General features: G+C 34.2%; 1 protein-coding gene across 4 annotated transcripts in view; it reads right to left on the bottom strand.

Annotated features, from left to right (window-relative positions):
- Positions 1-27,249, bottom strand: part of VPS13C (vacuolar protein sorting 13 homolog C) — a 177,513-nt gene that overhangs the window by 145,752 nt on the left and 4,512 nt on the right. For 2 of the 4 annotated variants that reach the window (XM_007458878.1, XM_007458876.1), the window contains exons 2-6: positions 13,888-13,931; positions 11,298-11,340; positions 7,909-8,004; positions 6,406-6,507; positions 1,530-1,592 (exon numbers count right to left, since the gene is read on the bottom strand). In XM_007458878.1, the coding sequence (XP_007458940.1) occupies positions 1,530-1,592; positions 6,406-6,507; positions 7,909-8,004; positions 11,298-11,340; positions 13,888-13,931 (348 nt within the window). The remainder of the gene's footprint in view (positions 1-1,529; positions 1,593-6,405; positions 6,508-7,908; positions 8,005-11,297; positions 11,341-13,887; positions 13,932-27,249) is intronic. The other 2 variants (XM_007458879.1, XM_007458877.1) reach the window with 1 other exon arrangement.

Below are 27,249 nucleotides of genomic sequence, written 5' to 3'. Positions count from 1 at the left end.
AGGATTATAAAGTACACACAAAGTCCTGGACAACTAAAGATATCATCAACAAAATTATTTTCATTTCAGAATCATCAAATTCTAGGCCTAGTTTTTTTATCCAGGCTAATATACCTTTTTGGAATAAAAGGAAACTCTGAATCAATGAGGTTTTACTTTATAGTGACTTCTGTCTGTTTTGTTTTGTTTTTAGCAATGCTGCCCAATGATTTTGTTACATGTTTGAATGGGCCAGTGGAATTCATTTGTATCCTGGAGGCAGGTTGCTCCTAGTAGGATCAGAAAACACTGCCCCTGGCAGACTACAGAAAGCTGGTTCAATTACAACCTACAAAACTGGACAGTGAACCATGAGTATCTCCATGCCATCTTTTATGTTAAACAAAGTGACTCAAAGACAAATTAACATAGTCAGCCACACTTACTCAAGCGGCAAATTTGTACAAAGAGAAACTCCTTTCAGGGTAATTTCATTCAGTGCTGTGAAATCTGCATGCAACTTATTCTTCCATTTGTCATAATGAACCTAAACATTAAAGAAGTTTCTAGCAGCAAAAGTAATTATATCAGGGCTTCCCTGGTGGCGCAGTGGTTGAGAGTCCACCTGCCGATGCAGGGGACACGGGTTCGTGCCCGGGTCCAGGAAGGTCCCACATGCTGCGGAGCGGCTACACAACCAAACCCAAAAAAAAAAAAAAAAAAAAAAAAAAAAAAAAAAAAAAGTAATTATATCATAGTGCTTATTATTGTTTACATTTTGAGATACAGACGCCACTTGCCATTTAATCAAAAGAAATTTTAAGTGTGACTGAGCTAATATAACAAATTCCTGAAAAGTTATAGGGAATACAGTTAAATAAATCAAATTACTGTGTAAAATATTAGAAATTATTATTTTAATGCGCTTGGTAAACTTCCTAGGATACAAAAGAATCCTACTGTAAATCCTAAAGCAGTGAGCCTTCAAATTTGCCTTTTGTGAGGCTGTCCAGGACAGTAGTCTACAGGTGCCTCCAAAGCTACTACAGAGGTGAAGCAAATCAGGGAGGACATGAGAAGAAAGTCACAGAAACATCTCTTGTCAAGGTTCTAAATAAAGTCCCACTCAAAAAATAAAAGGTTCCAATTTACTGTTTTTTACAAAGTCTGAAAACCACTGCTATAGGAGAGGAATTGCTTAATTGAGAAACTACTATTCTACAGAACTAAAGTCAAAAAGGCAGTCCAGATTTGAAAGTTATCTATAGATCAAACTGTAAGCTTCATAAGGGCAGTGGATTGTGTCTGCTTCACCTCATGAATATTCAGCATCCAGCATAGTGCTTGCTACTAGAAGACATTAAGTATTTGGTGAATGAATAAAATGCTGAAGGTAGAGAAAAGGAAATGATGGTAAAGGGGAAAAACATGAATTACATTTCCATATTTTCTAAAAGGATGACACGTCATACGAACTCCATTAAAAGCACAAGCATGGATAAGAATATAATTTTGTATGTAGCTGAATATAATTAACCATGCATACCCACCAGGCTTGATGTCCTTGTAAACAAAGTTTTCCAAGCCATATATGAACTCCCCTGAATGTGCGCCTGCATCCGCATGGCAGCGATAACCAAAATGCAAAGTGTTTAAAAGACACCTTTAATTTTACACATAAAACATGTCTAAACTTAGTTCAAAGAATTAGAAATCATGTAACAGAACAAGTAATATCCAGTGACACCAAAACAACTTACTTCTAAGGAAATATTTTCAGCGACACCATTTTCATTCTTTAAACATATAAACTTTGTTTTCATAACATTAAAACAAAAATTCTTAATAATTAAAATTATAATAATAATTTCAAATTAAGCAAAACAGACAATATCAATTATGGCTAATGTCTCACTGATTTGCCAAATTTTCAAAGAAAGCAAAAATCTGCTGTTTTGGTTCCCTTTTTCCCCACCATTTTGCCCATTTTCAGAATGAAATATTGCTGTAATATTTACACTAATTTTAGAGTCAGCTGAAATGAATTCATCTTACTTTAGTGTATGTTCCCTTTCAGACACATTGTCTGAATCCCTTCTATCCATTCTTGTCGGTGATGGCTAGGTAGCACCATCTTCCATTTCCCTCCTCAAATCCAGCCTAAACACCACTACAAGCTTACCTTCCTAAAACACAGCTGTGATCACATCACTCTCCGGATTTTTTTTTAAAAAAGTAAAACTTAACTTTCTCACTGACTACCAATTAAAGTCCATTATAAACCAGAGTCAAGAGCCAGACTGAGTTCAAATTCTAGCTCTGTCATTTTCTAGCAGTACAACCTAGAACAAGTTATTTAACTTCCAGCTTTCTCAACTATATAATGGGAACAATAAAAGCCTTTATATCATAGAATTATGACTATTAAATGAGTAAGCTGACATAAAGCATTTTGAAGAGTGACGCGCAAATAGTAAATTCTCAATAATTATCATCATCACCATCACGGCATTCAAATCTCTTAAAACTGACCTAAACTTAGCTTTCCAACTCACGTCCAGCTGTGCTGTCAAGCTTCCAAATTCTGAGCTGCTCCCCATACATGCTCTACATTTTTTCTTTTCACTGTCCCCTTTACCATCACTGTCCCCTTTACCTAGAATGCCCTCTCTCCTTTTTGCATACTCATCCTTTAGACTCAGCTGAAATACATACCTTCACAGTGGCCACCTTGATCTCTGGATGAACGTAATATGCCCATTATGAACTCCCGTAACACTCTTATCTATACCTCTTTGATAAGACTCAACACTCTCTCCTATTTATCACTATACATGAAGTCTTTCAACAGTAGGCTCCAGGAATTTTCTAATTTTTGTGTTTCCAACAATCTGTTGAACAGAATAGCATCAGACTTCTCAAAAGTACCTGGAAGTTAGTTTGCCTTCAAAATTCTAATTTTAAACCCAGCATTCTATCCCCAGCCAAATGAAACAAGTATGGAAGTAAATTACAAATCTTTCAGACTTGAAAGGATTTTTAAAATTATATCCAGGGTATCCTTTCTTAAAAGCTATTAGAAATATTCTAGCAAAACAAAGGAACAAACTAAAAAAGAACAAAAGGCAAGGGACCCAATGAATTAAAACAAGAGCAGTGAAGACCAGTTCCAGGATGACAATTATGCAGCAGAACTAAAAAAACAACCAGTTCAGAGAAAGATCTCCAAGAGGGACACGGGGACAGGGAGAGGACCAACAAATGGGTTTGGCCAATTGGAAAATAACACTGATAGTCATATGATAAATAGATTTCATGTAGTACACAAAAAGAATTGAAGATAAATTTACAAAGAAGACCAGGCAAATAGGAAAGAAGCATTTACAAATTCAAGAAAAACAAAAGGCTACAAAGCAAAGGAAATATAATCACAGTACATTATTTGACCTATGCAGTGAACAATAATTATATTTTCATAGTAATGTAAATTTTGACTCGTAATTGGCCAAAAATTATGATATAACCATACTGTGAGAAGACAGAAAGGGGAATTTAGGGTGAAAAAATTGTAAGAGGTGAACTCTTTAACTACTGTAACAGGAAATCCAAGATAGTGCCTTACATTAATACATTAGACAACCACAGAAAGTTAATATTTCTAAAATAGATGTTTCCCTCTAAGGAGTGGGTCTAGAGGGTAGAGAATGGTGGAATACGAAACTGACATTTTTCATCATAAGTCTTTTTGGAAAAACTATTTGATTTTAGAGTTAATGTTAACTCTAAAATTTTAGAGTTTTTGATAAAATTAACATTTTAAAATACAGAATCTATACAGCATTTAAAAATCTTTTGGCCTCACTAGGAATTTAATATTTCCCTTTACTTTACAATAGCCTTTCCAGGAAAATAAACTCACTACAATGAAATAAAAGAAGAAAAATATGAAGAAAGTTTATTTTTACAGTTAAGCAAGCTCTCTAGAAATGAATTTATAGTTATATTTCAATTTTCTTTTTTTCCCACATAATAGTGGGCAGTACTTTATTTTAACAAATGAAACAAATTAAGTAAAAATAATTTTTTAAAGCAGATCAGCCTGAGGACTCTATTTTCATTTTTATCATCTGGTGCCTATAATTGAATCACTTCCTCTCCTTACCTCCTAGTCTCTATACATACACGATAGCTTTTAAAATCAAGAAATAAGTGGGAAAATAAGTATGAAAAATAAAGTATGGTAATCAAGTCAAAACTATTAATTAATAATGGTGAAACAGAAAGCACCTAAAGGCCAGGGTTGTCTTATCATTTGTACGAATAACATTACATGAACGTAGGATCCATATTCACACAAACCAGAAAAAATACTTATATGCAGTCAAGATAATTAAATGTATTTCTTGACAATTAAAGGAAAAAACCTCTATCAACATATTTCCCAATTCCTGAATTCATCTTTTATACTCAAAACATTTTTCTGACAAATCTAATGTAATAATGTTAAAACTGAGTTTCACTTTCTGAATTTTAGCTCTACCCAACAAAACCTAAATTTTATCATCCAAGATGCTACAATGTAATGATTATATATTATATAAGCCTAACAGCCCCATTTACACAAGCTTAATACTACAGATGTTCATCCCCTATAGATTTATCAAATCATCCTTAATAGCCTCTCTGCCAGACACAAACGTATAAGTTTCCTAAGTATTGAAAACCCAGGAGTCAAAATTTCATAGGCACTTAATTCAAAATGTATAGCAGGTTATCATTTTGCTGACTGTCAACTACTAAAACAGGAGAGAGTATATACCATGCTTTTTCTTATAGTTCACTGGAAACACTAAAATATTTTTTAAGCAATCACAGCTATTTCCATTCCAAATTTTAAAAAAATGAGTTTGGGGTTTGTTTCTCAAGAGGGAAAATATAACTTAATTATACATATTATAAATTATTATAAGTGTATAACTGCATGTTACAGCAATATATCCAAGCATATACAAATACACCTATTGATGACTACATATAATTATATACATGTGTTAAGAAAACAGATTTAATCTGAATTGATTCAAGAAATAAATAAAATTTTAGTGCTCTCTAAGCCTTTTTCCTCATTTTTATAAAACTACTTCTAATTAACCAAAATTGAATAAAAAGAAATACTCACACTGAACTGTCATAAAACAAAACCACTACCACCTTGCTTTATCTGGTACATAAAAGTACTAGAAATGAAGAAAACTGTTTTCATGGAAATATAGATCCTTATGTTTCAGCAGAAACATAAGATATGGTAAAAATATGAAAAGCGAAAGGAAAAAAACATGTTTAGGCTTTTAAAAAATTCTACCATTAAGACAGCCTCTGTATTTTAAGTATTTTAGTACTTTTTTGTAAAAGAATCAATAATTCTGAATAAGAGAAAAACACTTGTGGCAAAAAGAGTTAGAATCATTAATAAAGAATTTTAATCAGCAAGCTATTTTTAAGAGAGATTTCTTATTGATTTAAATAAATATCAGCAGCTTAAGCTAGGAAAGATACCTTATTATACTATCTAAACATAATTTTTGTCATTTCTAACTCAACATTTGCCATATCTTTTAAAAGAGACCAAAGAGAAATACCTTAGCATTTCTAGTACCATCTTCTTTGGTCACAGAAATATATAAACATGCTACCAAATGACACAAAAATGATGTAAAATGCTATAACTCTCACACCCCAATCTGCAATCGGGGTATGATTTGACTTGAAAGAGAAAACCAAACTTGGAAAGGCTTGGAAAACTCCTTCAACTCACCATCCTACAGACTACTCTTTTCCATCCTATCCTTATTGTTGCTCCATAAAGCAAATTAAAATACTCACCAGATTTATTTTTAGATAAAAACAAAACATTGAAACTTGAGACAAGATGTTAAAATGCTGAAATCTGAAAAATCAAGTTTTTAAAACTATCATGTATAATATAAAGAGATAGCTAGGAAAAGAATTACAGCACCATTTCCTCTAAACATTATTTCACTATATTAATATAGCAAACCTTATTATCTTTCAACAACACGTGTGAAAATGCAGACAAAGAAACCGTTAACCTTTGGGAAAAACAAACAGGCTTGCAAGAACTCAAAGAATTTGGGAAGTCTCCATTAAGTAGCACAGTAGAAATGACTGGTAAGAAAAAGTAAGAAAATTTAACTGGCAGTGAGATAAAATAATCAGAAAGGCAGTGATTCCCAAGTGTGTGTCATTAAAATCTTTACAATCAATATTGTGAGATATGATTTTAAAAGATTCTTTCTTTGGAACTACAACTTATGAAGGCCTATGAAAGAACCCTCTTTACAGAGCATTAAATATATCTAAAATATAGGTATATGTACATTTATCTAAAACATAAACTTATTGTACCTTTCTCTGCTGCTTTTTGAAGGGCTTCTTCAATTCGGGATAACTCTTTCTGTTTAATATCTTGCAAGGATTTTTCTTCCTTTTCAGCATCATATTTAATACCTAAAAATGTATAGTTAATTCACACATCAAGAAAGGCAATTAATAAATAAATAAGAAAAGTCCAGGCTCATTATAATATTGTATTGTGTGTGTAATAAGTAATTTTTTGTAAGTCAAAAAACATTTATATTCTTTAGATTGGTTTTACAAAAAGCTTAAACATAAATGATTCCTATTTATTTACAAAGCTTATATCAAAAGGAAAAGGACAGAAGGAAAGGAATTAAAGGGAGAAAGAAGATAGGAAAAAGGATATTTGGGGAAAAGGGTGAGTAGAAAGGTGAAAGGGAGGAACAAAGAGAAAGCTGAAAGTATACCAAAAAATTTCCAGTTATTATATCTGAGTGGTAAAATTTTGAGCAACTATAAAAAACATGTAATAGTCAATACCCGCTGGTATCAATGTAAGATTGATGAAAAGACTTTCAGAAAGTAATTCAAGAACATGTATCAACAATCACAAAACATATATATCCTTTTAATCTAGTAATTTCATTTCTGATCATGTATCCTGAGGAAGTAACACAAAATGAGTAAGATATCTATAAGAAGGAGGAGTTTATAATGTTCGCTATAATAGCAAAAAACAGTTGGCAGACCATAATGGAATATCATATAGCCTTTCAAAATTGTCACTATCACCATGAAAACTGTGAAACATATCAAAAATATATATATTAACCAAAAAAGCCAGATCCATGTTGTATATATAGTGTGATAAATGCTACATCAAATCAAGCATGTATAAAGACTGGAAAACAAAAGGTAAAAATAAAAATTGTTTCTTTTATGGTTGAGAAAATGTAAGTAATTTTCCCCTAAAATACCCAAACTTTTCTTAACATTATATTGTACTCAAACTGGAAAAACAATAATGAAAGATATCACTTTAAAAAACATCAGTACTTTAAAAATTAAAATACTATACTTTATAATGAAAAAAATTATCTACTTTACACACATTTTTGAAAGAACATTCACTCAAAATCAGAAGCAACAAAATGGGAAAAAAAATTTTCCAGTCTGTAGATTAACACACTTTTAAAAACTTATTTACTTTTATTCCCAAAAGTAAAAGTCTAATGTATCTCAACTTAATAGGAAGGCTTAGTTGTAGAATAATTATTCATTGACAATAGAATAAATTTCAAAAATGGTGGAAATTCTTTCCAACAATGGCATAAAAATATTTTATATAAAATGTGGCGATATATGTGTATCTGTAAAATGTATGTATTGTAGATGTGTACATATATGAATATTATTAGTTTATTTCTATTATCTTCTTTTTTACTAAACATATTAAAATACTTAATGTAGGTAACAATTTAATTTTACTATGATGCTATACAATTTTACTATGATGTTTACTATAATACTTATAAACCTAAAATAACATACTTGCCCCAGGGACAACAAGCAGGTATAATCCCTCTAGGGTCGCAACAACAGCTTCTCCATAAAGGTTCTTCCAAGGAATCTTCAAAGTTAATTTATCTAAAGGAACATAATTTCAACCTTCTTATTTGGATGCTCAAGAAGATATACATTTCTCACTTTTCATTAAGAGAAAAAGTACACAAAACCCTTCACACATATAGTATGTACATCACTAAAAAAAAAAAAAAAAAAAAAACCCAACACAGTTTAAAACATCTCTTCCATATTATATTACCATTAAGGTGACTATTCACATTGTGCTTTATATTTTTCAAACTTTTTGATAACTATTAATTCATTTAATATTCCCAAACCGTAAGAAAAATGAGGGAACTATTACTTCAGTTTTGAAGAAAGAGGAAACTCAGTCCCAGACAGGTTAAATTATATGCTTAAGTCCACCCAAGTCATCAATGGAACCAGAACTGATGGTCTGAATATTGTACATGCTGTTCTAGCCACACCTACAACTTCATCTCTACAGCATTAGTATAAAAAAAATCTGTTCAAGATCTCAGGAATTGAAGCGGCAACACAGAGAAGAGTACCAAAGGAATAGAACTTTGACAGTATGCCAAATTGCTACAACTGGAAGAGGCCAACCCTAAAGACAAGGTATACTGTTTTATGGTTACTAGTATTATGAGTTACAGGAGTTCAGACCAGTTATATTCCAAATATCTACCTATAAATCTCATGAAAGGCAGAAAGCATCTTCTCTCTTAGAAACAATGGTATTAATATCAGGTCCTGCAGAAATTTACCTACAGAAACTTTCTCACCCATAATAATAGATGAACTATGGCCCTAACGGTCACTAAGCCAAGTTTGGAGTTTTACGGAAAAAAGCTACGCAAAGCAGGAGAGAAGACAAAAAGGGCATATTCTCAGCTAAATTTTGAAATGGGCAAAATCTGTCTTTGGTATCTTTCCACATTTATTTCTTTACTCTCTTCCCAATCTTCAGTATGCCCTCTTTCCAGGTCTCCAGGTAGCCAATGTCCCAATCTGCCCTCAACTGTATTAGAACAATTCTATCCAAATCTTTTCTACCCCACAGTTTTCCATGTTCCAAAATTAAATACCTTCTCTCATCACAATTTAAAAAACAATGACCCTACAGTCATTATACTGAGAGCTATAGTTCTCTCAGTTCTGCCGATCAGACTCTTAAGACAAAGAATCTGATTCAACTAACTCATGCTAATATGTGAATGACTAAGCTACTTATACCAGCAGAATCATTGGCACTTTTAAGTAAAGATGCTGAAAGCTCAAAAATTGTTAAACAGGATAAGAAGCTGAAGAGGAAATAAAATAATGCAATGCAAAGGGAGGATATCTTGATTCACCTGAATGGCTATGGATGCAAGCCAGTTTTAGCTGGGAATCTCATACCAAGGTTAAAATCTCGAATTATTTCTCCATCTAAATTTTTATTTTTCTCCAGCTTATAAAACTGATGAGTTTCTTAAATGGTTCCCACTTCAGAGGACCTAGAGGTAATGCCTAGAGGTAGTCATTTCTAAGTCTGTTGATTTTACAGTGAGTACCACATATATTTATAATGGATAGTGTTTTATTTGTAGTTATCTCACCAACTCCTAAAAACTGATTTGATTGCCTTCTTGGTGAGCATGAGACTGAAAAAGTGGGAAATGCCCCTTTAATATACCAAAAAGAGATTACCTGTTCTCTAAACCTTTTCTTCTCTCCTTTTACCCTAACCCATTATCCTCCCATCCATAATTATTCTGTATTCCACTGAAATTAAGTTATGTTACTGCCTTCCTTTTATAGATCACAAATTTTTTAAAATTTTTAAGTAAAAGGAGTATCCACAAATATGTCTAGCTCTTAGAAAACCAAAACATCCTTGAGCCCACTTAGCCACACTAACTCTACAGGTTAGGTGTAATATTTTAACCTAACTGTAATTTAGTAACTAATATAAATGCCCCATAAACCCAAAAACAGGGATAAGTAGAAAGAAAATATGCTTTGCATCCTTACATGTAAAGGGTCTCTCATAATTCAGTGAGCAACCTTGAAGGAAGCCATTAAATTCTTATAATACTTTAAAAGCAAAGAGAAAAAATTCTGAACCATTGGAAAACCTCTTCCAAAACATGTCTAGTTGTAATAACATAATGAATAACGTATAAGTTCTTTAGTCAAATATAACTCATCCAATACCCTGGAAATGACACTGCAATATTTTGTACTAATTTTGGATCTCTATAACTTCTTTAAGGACAAAGATATATTTAGCCTTGCTTCTCCCACAGCAATGTATCTCAAAGGGAAAAGAATGAATGGCTATAACTTCACTCAAGGATTTCGATTAAGCATGTAGGGCTACAACAATACTTCTAGAACATTGCTAAACATCACCGCCTCACAAAGCACAAGGCTCTGTGTAACAGACGAACAAAAAATCTAACGCGAGCCCTAGGGATACTTTCGATCTAAGGGAACTTTTTTCAAGGAAAAAAAAAAGGAAAATTTTAAAATTTTTATAAAACGAACACATATATATGATATAATGTAGATTCACAGAAGTATTCAAGTAATTACTAAGAGATACTAGAACAGTAAAAGACAAAGCCTCCCTTGAATACAAAATAGTGAACGAAGAAGGAAAATGATGTGGTGAAGTAGCAGGGTGATGGGGATAGAAGGACGGATGGTGGCATAAGTGAAAATTCTAAAGTAAGGGTAAGTCATGTAGGGTGGTAATTTATATTTTTTTAAAAAGTAAAAACCAAGTAGTATGGACTAGTTGAAAGGACTGGATATATTAAACTTCCTATTAAAAAATTTCTCAAACAAAGATGTATGCTTAGTTATGGCTGATCTTAGTGTAAGAGTTTAGCTGCAAAGGAAAACTTTCTGCTTAACAAAACATATCCTCTATGCCACACTGCTGCACAATGTATCAAGTGAAACGGCTGAACAAAATATGAGGGAAATAAGCTACACTTAAATTCTCTTTACTAGAGTTTGCAAATTACACGACTTTGACATATGAAGAAAAATCACACAAAATTTGCATTTCAATTTTGAAAATGAAGATAATTTTGTGTGGTGGAACCAAGCCTGAAAAACATCATTGCAGTTCAAATGTCCTTCCACTTTAGAGGGTAATTTTCTAACCTTTTGTCGAAAACGTTGATGTATGTACTAGGTATAGTACACATTAGGCTCAGAACTCAGAAAGCTCTAATCAACATAAACCAAAAACCTCTCACATTTTTTTCAAGCTAAAAATGATGTTTGAGATTAAATAACAGGAACAATAAAAAACTAAAAGGACGAAGAAAAATTCAAATGAAGAGTGAAGTACTTACCAATTTGGCCAGCCCTGACTTTAAAAGGAACATCCAATTCACTCTTCAGAAGAAAGAAAAAAGATTAAAGAACATCTTAAATTATTAAGCTCCCACCCAAATCACCTTTCTATCATAATTTAAATACACAATCATCTCTAAGGAAAAACAAAATAAATTTTCTATATTTGAGTAACTCATAAAGGATATGTTTCTCAGCTGAAAAAAAAAGTTTTTATTAACTTACACTTGACTTTAAAGAAAGAATTCATAAGAGAAGCAAAATTATAAATAAGAACAACAGAAAAAGAGTTTGTAGTTAAAGAAAGTAATTGTGTAAACTGGTTAGTTGTTTTAATAAACCAAACCAAGCCAGATGGAAATTCCATGAATTTTTAAAGTAACAGGTGGACACTGCTTATGTGAAATACTAAAAGGAAGGAAAAGGAAGATTCTTTTCACTTAAATAAGTTGAAAACAATCTTCTTCAAGTAAAATATTCAGTAAATGAATAAACAAATCATTAAAAGGCAGATTCCCAACATATTATCTACCATATTAGCATTTACTTTAGATAAGTTACTAACAGGTACCAATCAATAACGATGAACTTTCACTTATCTAGATTCCAAATCACTAGAAAGTTCAAATAACTTTTTTATTCACAGAGTACTAAACAATAACTGATATTCACAATGTTCGCTTGAGTCTTTAAAATAATTAAAAATTCAACCAGTCAGAATAGCCTTTCTGTTAGGTGTACCTTACATGCTAATAGTATGGAAATCTGGCAACTTTAAACATACTTTAGGTAAGAATTAACCAATAAATTAAAATTTAACTAAAAATAAATAAATAAATAATTAACTAAAAAAATCAATTTACCCACTCATCTGACTACTCAACTATTCTAAGTGAACAGAAACTGAACAAAACACTAACAGATTTTGACAATAAACCTTCTTTTAGACCCAAACAAAAAATCCTCACTGGTAATGAGAGAGCAGCTCTACCCTCCAGGGGTTGGGCAGGGGAAGGGGACGAATAAATTCAAGGGTCTTCATATCATACAGGATAACAATGGAAAACTATACACTTCTATAAGTGTGGTCACACACATTTTAATCCTCCTGAAATAATTTCTCACACAAAATAAATGTAAAGAACCCATATCAAAGTAAAACCTCACCAAGCTGGATTAACTAGGGAAAGGAGGCTAGTTTGAATTAATGGAGAATATAAATTACAAAATAATGTATTAGATTTAATCATAACCAAAATTCAAATTAGGCTAAGAGAGTGCAATCTGTCATCTAAGTATATTAGATACCTATACCCTGCAACCACAATTCTATTTAGACTTATTATCTTCTAAAATATTTTCGTAAGTAGAGTAAAACTAGCCTTTATCCCAATCTCTAGCAATGGAATCTTAAGTTCTAAAATTTTGGATAAAATTTTTAAAATTATAGCATCCTATATAAAGGGAGGAAAAGAAAATTTAAATATTTTGAGAGACCACTACTTGCCAGGCTGTACTTTTTATTTTATTCAAGCCACAAAGGTACACAAATATTATACTGTTTTGCATTATTAACTTCGTTCTAAAGATGATTAAACTGATGCTCAAAGAAATTGAGAAACTTCCCAAAAGTCACACAGCTGGTCAAAGCCAGAGCTACCACTCAAACCCAGGTCGGCCAGAGTACAAGGCCCATGACCTTTCCACTATGCCAGTAACAAAATAAACTGTTACTTCTTGAGTTCTACTCCTAGATCTTCAACATCCAAAATTGGCTTCCATGAGACCAGTCATGGGAGAACTTTGTGTATAAGGGTCTCCTTAATTACACAGTTCATCATGTAGAAATTCAACCAGAGGTCAAAGCTAGGATTATAAAACATAATGTAGGTTAATTATAAATCTGACCTATTGATTAAACAATAAACTCATTCTTAAGACATTTCATAAACTCGTATTAAGTCCAAGAAGCTAAAGACAAAGGGGGGGTAGGGGTCTTGGAAGATGGGGAGAGTTTTGTTTTTAGCTCAATAGTAAATGACCCAAATTACTGTCTAGAGCTAGATTCCAAAAAAATCTATTTTACCTCTTAACATTACCATAGTATTATAAGGCTGGACTGCCAATATATTTCCAAAAAATATAATTATTTATTAGATACATTGTTTATATTAGATACATTGTTTATATTAGATACATTGTTTTAAAAAAAGCCCTTATTTACCTGAAAAACATTTAAAGATAATTCTGAAGAAAACTATTTCATTAAGACAAATGTCTACTACAAAGCTATACGGTCAAATACATAAATAGCTACAAAGCTATACAGTCAAATATATAAAAGGGAAAAACATTATTATTTTCCAAGAGATACTATTTCTATCATCAGTAAAAAAATTTTTTTCCTAAATCTTTAATCTCAGATTTTCCTAGAGCAAACAGTTAAAAAAGTAATCCTTCTCTGAGTGACTCAATCACTTCATCTGGCACCTGGTACCAGATACCTAGTAACCAGGGTTTCTAAGAGCTTACTGAATTAACTGAGTACTCAACATAGTTAAAAAAAAAAAAAAAAAAAAAAAAACTTACCAGAGCATTTTCTTTTATCTGTAGATTATCTAAAGCCACATTACCTTTAAAAAATAAAAGACAAAAATATGAAGTTAATACACCAAATAGTATACCCTGTCTTAATGCAAAACCAAACACTATGACACTATGCTAAATGCTAAGAAGTGAGCAAAGCAAACTTCAAGAACTTAAGAAGCTACTGGCACAAAAGAGTTGCTACTTATAGATAAGAAGTATTAGTTGTACATATTTTAGGTTAGTCCAATGCAAAACAAATTACAAAACAGTTAATCAGGCTAACATTTAATGAGAAAGAAGTTGAAACACACCATTGTAAAGCAACTATACTCTAATAAAGATGTTAAAAAAAACAAACAAAAAAGAAGTTGAAGATTTTCAGACTAAAGAACTTTAGAACCAAAGAAAGTATCCATCATTTTTAATGATTAAGCCAAAATCTCAAAAGAAGGAAGAGGTGACTATTATAACAGATCAATTATCCTGTAACCCAGGATTCTTTCCTTAATCATGGTGTCAGTGAATATTTTCTACAAGACCACAGTGTTAATCTTTTAAAACTTCAAACATCCTACTTTCTCACTAATTATTGTTTATGGTTCTAATATTATTTTATTAGTCCAATTTTTTAAAAGTCTATTCAGATATTAAGTTATAAGAAACTAAAGCCACAATGACACGATTACATGACTCAAATTTTAAACACTGCACTTATATGTTGATACACAATATGTAAGTATTCTTACTTACATAAAAACTTAAGCAAAAGAAAAAGGTTTTCATTTCACTTAAACTCTCTAAAGATTACTAAAACTAAAGTTTCAACACTAAATACAAGTATAAATTATGCAGTTATGCATTTTCTTAATCACTCATGACACATTTATTTTTTAAAAAATATTATGCTTCCTATGCACAGATAACAACTACAAGACTAGATACTAAAATAATCACAGCTGTTACTGCCATATAATAAAGTTCATTTCCTTTGTATAAGCATATTGTAAATTCCTAAGATAAACTTAAAATCTTCAAAAGGAAAGTAAGAGGTAAGAAGCGTCACAAACGTGAAGAAAATACTACAGCATAATAATAGGAAGAAAGCGTCTATAATATACTGCAGAAAAATTAAAACCTGAAGCAGGCAGTAACTTCAGAGTCAAAGAGATAGATTAAAAAGTTATGTTGGGGCTTCCCTGGTGGCGCAGTGGTTGGGGGTCCGCCTGCCGATGGAGGGGATGCGGGATCGTGCCCTGGTCCGGGAGGCTCCCACGTGCCACAGAGCAGCTGGGCCCATGGGCCATGGCCACTGGGCCTGCGCGTCCGGAGCCTGTGCTCCGCGGTGGGAGAGGCCACAGCAGTGAGAGGCCCGCGTACCGCAAAAAAAAAAAAAAAAAAGTTAAGTTGGAGATAGCCACATCCACCACAGGGCAGACAGCAGAACCAAAAAGAACTACAATCCTGCAGCCTGTGGAAGGAAAACCACATTCACAGAAAGACAGACAAAATGAAAAGACAGAGGACTGTGTACCAGATGAAGGAACAAGAAAAAAAACCCAGAAAAACAACTAAATGAAGTGGAGATAGGCAACCTTCCAGGAAAAGAATTCAGAATAATAATAGTGAAGACGATCCAGAATCTCAGAAAAAGAATGGAGGCAAAGATCGAGAAGATGCAAGAAATGTTTAACAAAGACCTAGAAGAATTAAAGAACAAACACCTAGAAGAATTAAAGAACAAACAGAGATAAACAATACTATAACTGAAATGAAAAATACACTAGAAGGAATCAACAGCAGAATAACTGAGGCAGAAGAACAGATAAGTGACCTAGAAGACAGAATGGTGGAATTCACTGCCACAGAAGAGAATAAAGAAAAAGAATGAAAAGAAATGATGACGGCCTAAGAGACCTCTGGGACAACACTAAACGCAGCAACATTCACATTATAGGGGTCCCAGATGGAGAAGAGAGAAAGGACCTGAGAAAATATTTGAAAAGATTATAGTCGAAAACTTCCCTAACATAGGAAACGAAATAGCAACCCAAGTCCAGGAAGCACAGAGACTCCCAGGCAGGATAAACCCAAGGAGAAACATGCTGAGACACATATTAATCAAACTAACAAAAATTAAAGACAAAGAAAAATTATTAAAAGCAACAAGGGAAAAATGAAAAATAACTTACAAGGGAACTCCCATAAGGTTAACAGCTGATTTCTCAGCAGAAACTCTACAAGCCAGAATGGAATGGTACTATATATTTACAGTGTTGAAAGAGAAGAACCTACGACCAAGATTACTCTACCTGGCAAGGATCTCATTCAGATTCGACAGAGAAATCAAAAGCTTTACAAACAAGCAAAAGCTAAGAGAATTCAGCACCACCAAACCAGCTCTAGAAGAAATGCTAAAAGAACTTCTCGAAGTGGGAAACCCAAGAGAAGACAAGGACCTACAAAAACAAACCCAAAACAATTAAGAAAATGGGAACAGGAAGATACATATCGATAATTACCTTAAATGTGAATAGGTTAAATGCTCCAACCAAAAGACACAGGCTGGCTGAATGGATACAAAAACAAGACCCATATATATGCTGTCTACAAGAGACCCACTTCAGACCTACAGACACATACAGACTGAAAGTGAGGGGATGGAAAAAGATTTTCCATGCCAATGTAAATCAAAAGAAAGCTGGAGTACCAATACTCATGTCAGATAAAATAGACTTTAAAATAAAGAATGTTACAAGAGACAAGGAAGGACACTACATAATGATCAAGGGATCAAACCAAGAAGATATAATAATTATAAATATATATTCACCCAACAGAGGAGCACCTCAATATATAAGGCAACTGCTAACAGCTATAAAAGAGGAAGTCGACAGTAACACAATAATAGTGGGGGACTTTAACACCTCACTTACACCAATGGACAGATCACCCAGACAGAAAATCAGGACACACGAGCCTTAAATGACACAACAGACCAGATAGACTTAACTGATATTTACAGGACATTCCATCCAAAAACAGCAGATTACACTTACTTCTCAGGTGCACACGGAACATTCTCCCGGACAGATCACATCCTGGGTCACAAATCAAGCCTCAGTAAATTTAAGAAAATTGAAATCATATCAAACATCTTTTCCAACCACAACACTATGAGATTAAAAGTCAAGTACAGCAGGAAAAAACGTAAAAAATACAAACACATGGACGCTAAACAATACATTACTAAATAACCATGAGATCACTGAAGAAATCAAAGAGGAAATCAAAAAACACCTAGAGACAAATTACAATGAAAACACGACGATCCAAAACATATGGGATGCAGCAAAAGAAGTTCTAAGAGGGAATTTTATAGCAATACAATCCTACCTCAAGAAACAAGAAAAATCTCAAATAAACAATCTAATCTTACACCTAAAGGAACTAGAGAAAGAAGAATAATAAAAACCCAAAATTAGCAGAAGGAAAGAAATCATAAAGATCAGAGCAGAAATAAATGAAATAGAAACAAAGAAAACAGTAACAAAGATCAATAAAACGAAAAGCTGGTTCTTTGAGTAGATAAACAAAATTGATAAACCTTTTACCAGACTCATCAAGAAAAAGAGGGAGAAGACTCAGATCAACAGAATTAGCAATGAAAAAGGAGAAGTAACAACTGACCCTGCAGAAATACAAAGGATCATGAGAGATCACTACAAGCAACTCTATGCCAATAAAATGGACAACCTGGAAGAAATGGACAAATTCTTAGGAAGATATAACCTTCGAAGACTGAACCAGGAAGAAACAGAAAATATGAACAGACCAATCACAAGTAATGAAACTGAAACTGTGATTAAAAATCTTCCAACAAACAAAAGTCCAGGACCAGATGGCTTCACAGGTGAATTCTATCAAACATTTAGAGAAGAGTAACACCCATCCTTCTCAAACTCTTCCAAAAAATTGCAGAGGAAGGAACACTCCCAAACTCGTTTTACAAGGTCACCATCACCCTGATACCAAAATCAGATAAAGATACTACAAAAAAAGAAAACTACAGACCAATATCACTGATGAATATAGATGCAAAAATTCTCAACAAAATACTGGCAAACAGAATCCAACAACACATTAAAAGGATCATAGACCATGATCAAGTGGGATTTATCCCAGGGATGCAAGGATTCTTCAATATATGCAAGTCAATCAATGTGATACACCATATTAACAAATTGAAGGAGAAAAACCATATGATCATCTCAATAGATGCAGAAAAAGCTTCTGACAAAATTCAACACCCATTTATGATAAAAACTCTCCAGAAAGTGGGCATGGAGGGAAACTACCTCAACGTAATAAAGGCCATATATGACAGGCCCACAGCAAACATCATTCTCAATTGTGAAAAACTGAAAGCATTTCCTCTAAGATCAGGAACAAGACAAGGATATCCACTCTCATCACTATTATTCAGCATAGTTTTGGCAGTCCTAGCCACGGCAATCAGAGAAGAAAAAGAAATAAAAGGAATCCAAATCAGAAAAGAAGAAGTAAAACCATCACTGTTTGCAGATGACATGATACTATACATGGATAATCCTAAAGATGCCACCAGAAAACTACTAGAGCTAATCAATGAATTTGGTAAAGTTGCTGGGTAAAAAAATTAATGCATAGAAATCTCTTGCATGCCTATACACTAACAACAAAATATCAGAAAGAGAAATTAAGGAAACAATCCTATTCACCATTGCAACAAAAAGAATAAAGGGCTTCCCTGGTGGCGCAGTGGTTGAGAGTCCACCTGCCAATGCAGGGGACGAGGGATCGTGCCCCGGTCTGGGAGGATCCCACATGCCATGGAGCGGCTGGGCCCGTGAGCCATGGCCGCTGAGCCTGCGCGTCCGGAGCCTGTGCTCCACAACGGGAGAGGCCACAATGGAGAGAGGCCCGCGTACCTACCACAGAAAAAAAAAAAAAAGAATAAAATACCTAGGAATAAACCTACCTAAGGAGGTAAAAGACCTATACTCAGAAAACTAAGACACTCATGAAAGAAATCAAAGATGACACAAACAGATGGAGAGATATACCATGTTCTTGGATTGGAAGAATCAATATTGTGAAAATGACTATACGACCCAAAGCAATCTACAGATTCAATGCAATCCCTATCAAATTACCAATGGCATTTTCTACAGAACTAGAACAAAAAATCTTAAATTTGTATGGAGACACAAAAGAGCCCGAATAGCCAAAGCAATCTTGAGGGTAAAAAACAGAGCTGGAGGACTCAGACTCCCTGACTTCAGACTATACTACAAAGCTACAGTAATCAAGACAATATGGTACTGGCACAAAAACAGAAATATAGATCCATGGAACAGGAGAGAAAGCCCAGAGATAATCCCACACACCTATGGTCAACTAATCTATGACAAAGGCGGCAAGGATATACAATGGAGAAAAGACAGTCTCTTCAGTAAGTGGTGCTGGGAAAAGTGGACAGCTACATGTAATTGAATGAAATTAGAACACTCCCTAAAACCATATACAAAAATAAACTCAAAATGGATTAGAGACCTAAATGTAAGACCAGACACTATAAAACCCTTAGAGGAAAACATAGGAAGAACACTCTTTGACATAAATCACAGCAAGATCTTTTTTGATCCACCTCCTAGAATAATGGAAATAAAAATAAACAAATGGGACCTAATGAAACTTAAAAGCTTTTTCACAGCAAAGGAAACTATAAACAACAGAAAAAGCAACCCTCAGAATGGGAAAAAATATTTGCAAATGAATCGACAATGGATTAATCTCCAAAATATATACACAGCTCCTGCAGTTCAATATTAAAAAAACAAACAACCCAATCAAAAAATGGGCAGAAGACCTAAACAGACATTTCCCCAAAGAAGACATACAGATGGCCAAGAGTCATATGAAAAGCTGCTCAACATCACCAATTATTAGAGAAATGCAAATCAAAACTACAATGAGGTATCACCTCACACTGTCAGAATGGCCATCATCAAAAAGTCTACAAACAACAAATGCTGGAGAGGCTGTGGAAAAAAGGGAACCCTTTTATCCCGTTGGTGGGAATGTAAATTGATACAGCCACTATGGAGAACAGTATGGAGGTTCCTTTAAAAACTAAAAACAGAGCTACCATATGGTCCAGCAATCCCCCTCCTGGGCATATACCAGGGAAAACCATAATTCGAAAGGATACATGCACCCCAACGTTCATTGCAGCACTATTTACAATAGCCAGGACATGGAAGCAACCTAAATGCCCATCGACAGATGAATGGATAAAGAAAATGTGGTACATATATACAATGGAATATTACTGAGCCATCAAAAGGAACGAAATTGGGTCATTTGTTGAGACGTGGATGGATCTAGAGACTGTCATACAGAGTGAAGTAAGTCAGAAAGAGAAAAACAAATATCGTATACTAACACATATATGTGGAATCTAGAAAAATGGTACAGATGAACCAGTTAACAAGGCAGAAATAGAGACACAGATGTAGAGAACAAACGTACAGACCCCACGGTGGTGGTGGAGGGAGGAACTCGGAGATTGGGATTGACATATATACACTAGTATGTATAAAACAGATAACTAATAAGAACCTGCAGTATAAAAAAATAAATAATTTTCTTTTAAAAAGAAGTAAAAATAAAAACCAATACAACACCACCAACAACAAGTTACTCTGGAGGCAGAACTGACAAGATGTCATCACTGACCAAATATAGGGATAATACAGTAGTCATGGAAAACTGACGTGTTTGAGAATTGGGAAAAAAATCCTTAAAAAGCATTATATGTATAAAAATTATATAAAGTGGAAAAATATTCCTGGGTTTAATTCTGTCAGATGGCGAATTACAAAAAATTACAATTGGGAACTCTACTCAGGCCAAAAGAATTGATCTGCACAGAAGCTAGTGCATATTTGAAGGAATCCAAACCAATTTAACATGATCTAAGACCATATGGAGACTTGTAAACTTGCTCATGAATTTTGATTGTCCTACCCATTAATTTTCAACTAGTGGGTCAAGGGTCACCAGGAGTGCTCAAAAGTAACCTGCAGTAGATATGAGGCATTTTCTAATAATTATTAAGGCACTAACATAATAAGCGCCCTCATAAAAAGCACACTTTCTACTGCAGTGACATTCTCGTTCTTTAATGAAGTAATAGATGGTATTTAACATGTGAAATACTGAAAACTACCAATATGGCTAACAGAGCTAAACAAGTATATTTAGAAAGGCAGATAAAAAACGGTAATGGCGATTATTGCTAGGAGGTAGAATTAAGGATTTTTTATTAATGTTCTTCAGTATTTTCTAGTTTTTACAATAAACATGTATTACTTTCATGTTAAAAACTATTATACAAATTGTAATATGAAATGGGGAACAAAACAAGGTAAATTCTAATGTCAATATGACCTCAATATGTTTTATATAAATTCTTTCTATATTTACAATTTACCTTCTCTACAGACACATAAAAAAGATCTATTTCTACTTCTTAGAGTCCAGCAAACAAATGCATACTTCCTCTCTGAAAAATGTGAATGTTATCTAACAAACAGTAAATATAACAACGAAATAAGAATGATACAGTTTATGAATTATTTGCACTGAAGGGGGAGCCACTAGTCCTAACACAAAGAAAAGGGGAGGAACAGCAGTGTATTTCTGATTAACACCAGGGTAAAAGTGCATTCATTCATTCAACCAGTAGATGCATGCCTTATCTAAGTAAGGCACTGTGCTAAGAAGTACTCTTCCACTAAAATGCATGCGTTTCTGCAGATACAGAAAGCAGACTCCCTCCTAAATATCAACCATCTTATATTTAACTCAATACTAAGGAAAAAGTTAAGATTTAGCTTTCCATTTCTATTCAAGATAACATAATTCTATACACATGCAAATAACTTTAATAACTATAATCAGATCACCCTGGGCTAAGAACACACAGAGGCCATAGGAAGTTTCTGAAAACCTAGAGGAAAGGTAAATATGTGTCTAATTTTTTAACAATAACCAAAAAAAAAAGGCGAGGGGAGAATGACTAATAATTGGAGATAGATAGACTTAACTCTGCCAGCAAGGAAGGCACTAATGCCAATCTCACAATCAAGTGTTCCTAATCCCATGAATTTCTAAAGAAACCAAGGTGAGAGACAAGTAGAGAAGTTCTGTGAAATGATTTCCTTCTATGATGGACTGGCAACCCTAAAGGATGACAGCAAGCAATAAGTGTAGTCTGGCTTCAGAAGACAAAATTTCTAATTTTTAACCCTGTATGATACTCATAAATAAACAGAAACATTTTGGATGAGCATACATGACTAGAGTCACATATACAGTTTCAAAGCTAATCTTGCAGGATATTTTAAGAAGTATCTTAAAAAAGTAAATCCTGGATCAAAATTTACCTAATAATCTTTACAAATGAACCAGAAGAGGGGAATGAAAGTAAATCCATTAAATTAGCAAATAAAACCAAGGCAAGCAGAGTTGGAGCCATCTCAGAAAAGTTCAATAGAAAAAGAAATGGTTGCTAAATTACAGAAAATAACAAGGTTAGTATATTTATGAATAAGAATCAAATGGTACTGGCATAATTTGGAACAAGCCCACCTCAGTCCAAGAATGGCTTTTAAAACACAAAATGACCTACAAAATAAATGCAAGAAATATAGTGCTGATGTTAAATACCTCCAGTCAGAAATAACCTATCTGAACTTTCACAGAAGTTTCACTACACCTGTCTTATGGCACTTAACACTTAACTATTTAAACCCCCAACCTGATCATAAACTCCTTCTTGATTCTCCTCATAGTAGGTACTCAGTAAGTCTTGACTCAATTAATTAGAATGCATACTGTACTGAAATACATAAGAACATAAATCTATTTTAGAAAACACTTTCAGAGCTATTACATTACTTGATCCTCACAGCCTCCTGGTGAAGGAGGCAGGACACAGAAAGAAACTGGGGCTTGGAGAGCTTAAGTGACTGGCCTAAGACTACTATGTCAATGTAGTTAATGGTTATCCTGATGGAAGATTATGCTTTTTCTGTTAACTAATTCTGGACGCTTTTTGTCGAGTGCTGCTTTCAGTTGGTCTAATTGGGAGCAGTACTTGTTGAAATTAACCGTTTGGTTTTCCAGAAGGAGCTCATAATAGAGGACTTCTTCCAATCCCACCATTACACAACATCACCTTCTTTGGACGAAGACCGGCCTTTGGTGTGGTCGGTGGTGGTTCATTTCGCTTGCCCCACGATCTCTTCAGTTCCATATTACTATACAGTATCCACTTTTCATCGCCTGTCACAATTTGTTTTAAAAATGGAACGTTTTCATTACGTTTCAGTAGAGAATCGCACGCAGAAATATGGTCAAGAAGGTTTTTTTCACTTAACTTAGGTGGAACCCAAATATCAAAGCGATTCACATAACCAAGCTGGTGTAAATGATTTTCAACGCTTGATTTGGATATTTTGAGTATGTTGGCTATCTCCTGTGCAGTGTAACGTTGGACGTTCTCAATTATTGTTTCGATTTGATCGCTATCAACTTCAACTCGTCTACCAGACTATGGAGCATCGTCCAGGGAGAAATCTCCAGAACAAAACTTCGCACACCACTTTTGACATGTTCGATCAGTCAAAGCACCTTCTCCATACACTGCACAACTTCTTGTGCATTTCAGTTTCATTTTTACCTTTCTTGAAACAATAAAGCATAATATGCCGAAAATGCTGTTTTTCTACCATCTTCAATATTAAAACGGCTACACAAAAATTCACCAATTTTGAAAACTCTTTTTTTAAATGCATGCTGATGTGAGAGCTGTCACATACAATCTAACAAAATGTTTTCGAATGAAGTTAAAGAACTAAGTGCTACTAGAGCCATCTTACAGAAAAAAACGAACAAACCTTTTGTCTCACTCAATATTTAACCCAAATTAACCCATCCAGACTCATTTTAATAGTAGTTCACAGTAACTTTATCTTGGGAGGGGAAGCTAAGGGAAGAACAAACAACTGACTCTCACTCTTCCATTTCCCTATTGAAACAGGAAGTTTTGGCAAAGAAAGGTGGAAAGCTGCCATGTCACCACTGAACTTTCTCCTTTTCAAGTACATTTCAGGGCTTTCATAAGAATGAGTAGTATGGCAGAGCCTCCTAGCAGAATGGTTACCCAAGTACCACCTTCCAGCTCTATTTGTAGAAAAGAGGTGAAGTTTTCATTTATGATACTATTCAAGTATGTGGAAAGTGGTTTTCAATAAAATTTTAAAGTGTTTTAAATAACGATAACTAAGCCTAAATACACTATAATATTGAACTTTTTGTTGTTCACTTTACAAACTATAGGACAAGCTAATAAGAAATGTGGCTTTCACTACACCAAGTGCTGGTTGGGAGGAAAGGAATAAAAAAAAATTCCTCAACAGCTTTAGAAACACTTAGATACTGCTATGTTTTATGGATCAAGGTAAAAAGAAGCAAAGAGGCCTGTTTTTTCTTGCATTCTCAAGCTGCCCTTTGACTACCTGTTAAGACTATATATATAGATTTGGATTTGCAAATAATCAGCATGAGGCTGAAACTTTATTTTTCTTGTCGTATTTCATGACTGTGGCTCTCTGCTCACTGGTACCCAGTGAAGAACAGAAAGGAAAGAAACATGATCTGACTACCATTTCTCACCATGAATGCAGAGCAAGTGGCACTACAACTTAATGAAGGAGCTCACGCTGCTCTGGCCTTATTCAAATCACAGAAGTTCGAAGCGAGAAGAAATGACATTGCCTCACCTTCTCATTTACAGATAAGAAGCTAGTGGTCACTGGTCAGTGACTGCCAAAAGCCAATGAACCAGGCAGTACTGGATATGTAATTAGATCCCAGGTTTCCTCCTTCCTTATCCTGCTGCTCCAACAACACCTGGCAGCTGATGGAAAAGTGTCAGGGGTGGAGTGTAGGACAATAGGGTAATAAGCATGGGCTCAGCCTGGTTTGCAGAGCTACAAACTCTGAAGGCACTCCACCTGGCTCCTAATCCTACTGGTGGCCAGCAGGTCACCATAGGCAACTCTTGCACCCAACACATCACAGCCTCTATGTATATTCTACCTGTCAAATGGAAGTAAGAGCAGAATTCTGAACGGACATCTTCTGATGACTTTTCACAGTAAATGACTTTGAAAAATCAAACTGACAAAGGTTCTACATTGCAACAATCCTACTTAAACTGAATTGCAAAAGATCTGGTGTTTCAACATACCTTTTCAAATATATGTTACTCTTAAAACAATTAAATCCTGGACTCTCCAAAAATAGCTAAGAGCTGTGCAATTTATCTCCTGGTACCAGTCTGTGGGGAACAAAAATCTAGATAAACCTTCTGACCTGCATAGGCAGCAACATGCCCATCAGGCATTTTTCTGAACCTTTGAAAATCTGACTGACAAAATAACTGGCAGATAGTATAAGTACTGTAAGTGTAAACTCATAGGCAAATAGCTTTTTTTCTTTAAAGAACAATTTTTGGAAAATAAGATATTTTTAGACATGTGGTGTTTAAACACATGGTGTTAACTCTACACAAAATTATCACACTGCAGAATGTGAAAACCCTGGAAGAAATATACTTATGAAAATATAGGCATACCTCATTTTACTGCACTTCACTGAGCTTCACACGTACTGTTTTTTACAAATTAAAGGTTTGTGGCAACCCTGTCAAGCAAGTCTATTGGTGCCATTTTTCCAACAGCATTTGCTCACTTCATGTCTCTGTGTCACATTTTGGTAATTCTTGCAATATTTCAAACTTTTTCATTATTATTATATTTGTTATGGTGATCAGTGAGCTCTGATGTTCCTATTGCAAAAAGATCACGACTCATCAAAGCCTCAGATGATGGTAAGCATTTTTTAGCAATAAAGTATTTTTTAATTAGGTATGTACATATTTTTAGACATAATGCTCTTGTACACTAAAGAGACTATAGTATAGTATAAACATTAACTTTAATATGCACTAGGAAACCAGAAAATTCATGTGACTTGCTTTATTTTGATATTCACTTTATTGCAGTGGTCTGGAACCAAACCCACAATATCTCCAAGGTATGCCTGTAAAATAAAACAAGCAGGCTGGTTTCCATCACTTGGCTAGGTTTGTGTATCATCACTCTTCCTGTCAGTATTAACAATTTAAGAATTATAATTACAAAGGGTTTTCACATGACTTATTTTACAAACACAGAATGTTATTTCCCCATTTTAAAAGGGGGACAAGGAAACTGAGGCTTAAAGAATTCAAATTTTTCTCCCATGTCCCACAGCTAGTAAATAATTTTTCATTTTTCTACAACAGCAAGAATTTTTAAAAAATCATTATGCTTAAATCACTTTTAAAAATACATAGGAGGGCTTCCCTGGTGGCGCAGAGGTTGAGAGTCCACCTGCCAATGCAGGGCGGTCCGGGAAGATCCCACATGCCGTGGAGCGGCTGGGCCCGTGAGCCATGGCCGCTGAGCGTGCGCGTCTGGAGCCTGCGCTCCGCAACGGGAGAGGCCACAACAGTGAGAGGCCCACGTACCGCAAATAAAAAAAATAAATAAATAAAAATACATAGGAATTTCTTGGCATTAAAAAAAATCTTTAAAAGAATAAAAACAAGAAAAATGATAAAGTTTTCTTTTTTTTCTTCTCCAATTTAAGGCAATATCGACAGTATACTTCCTGATTCTAGACATTCCAATAATTTTCCCCATCCTTCTCACTCTGTAATTTTTTGTTTATTGTGGATTTCATTGTGAATGCCTATATATATATATATATATGAATATACGCACAGCACGTTTTTCAAATTATGTCAACACAACATTTTGATTTCTAAAACTACTTCCTGATATCATCCAAGCAAAGACTATGCATTTTTACTGACATGATACCAAGTCACTTCTTAAGACTTCTGTTTCTCTCTTAAGTTATAAATTTCATGAAGCATATAATTCCTCTAAGTCCTTTTTTACTTCCTACTACAACCTGTCCTGCACCAGAAGGTCTCCTATAAATGCAGAATACAATCTCAATATTCCCCTTAGACAAGGGTTTCTCAACAAACATTTTGGGCTGGTAATTCCTTGCTGTGGGGAGCTGTCCTGTGCACTGTAGAATGTAACAGCATTCAGGAGTTCGCCCACCAGATACCACAAGCACACCTCTCCCCACTACGTGACAATCAAAAGTGTCTCAGACATAACCAAATATCCTCTT

Source organism: Lipotes vexillifer, unplaced genomic scaffold (assembly GCF_000442215.2).
Source record: "Lipotes vexillifer unplaced genomic scaffold, Lipotes_vexillifer_v1.1 scaffold102, whole genome shotgun sequence".
Lineage (NCBI taxonomy): Eukaryota > Metazoa > Chordata > Mammalia > Artiodactyla > Lipotidae > Lipotes > Lipotes vexillifer.
The sequence above is the reverse complement of the archived record's forward strand: the minus strand, read 5'-3'. Positions and strand labels throughout refer to the sequence as shown.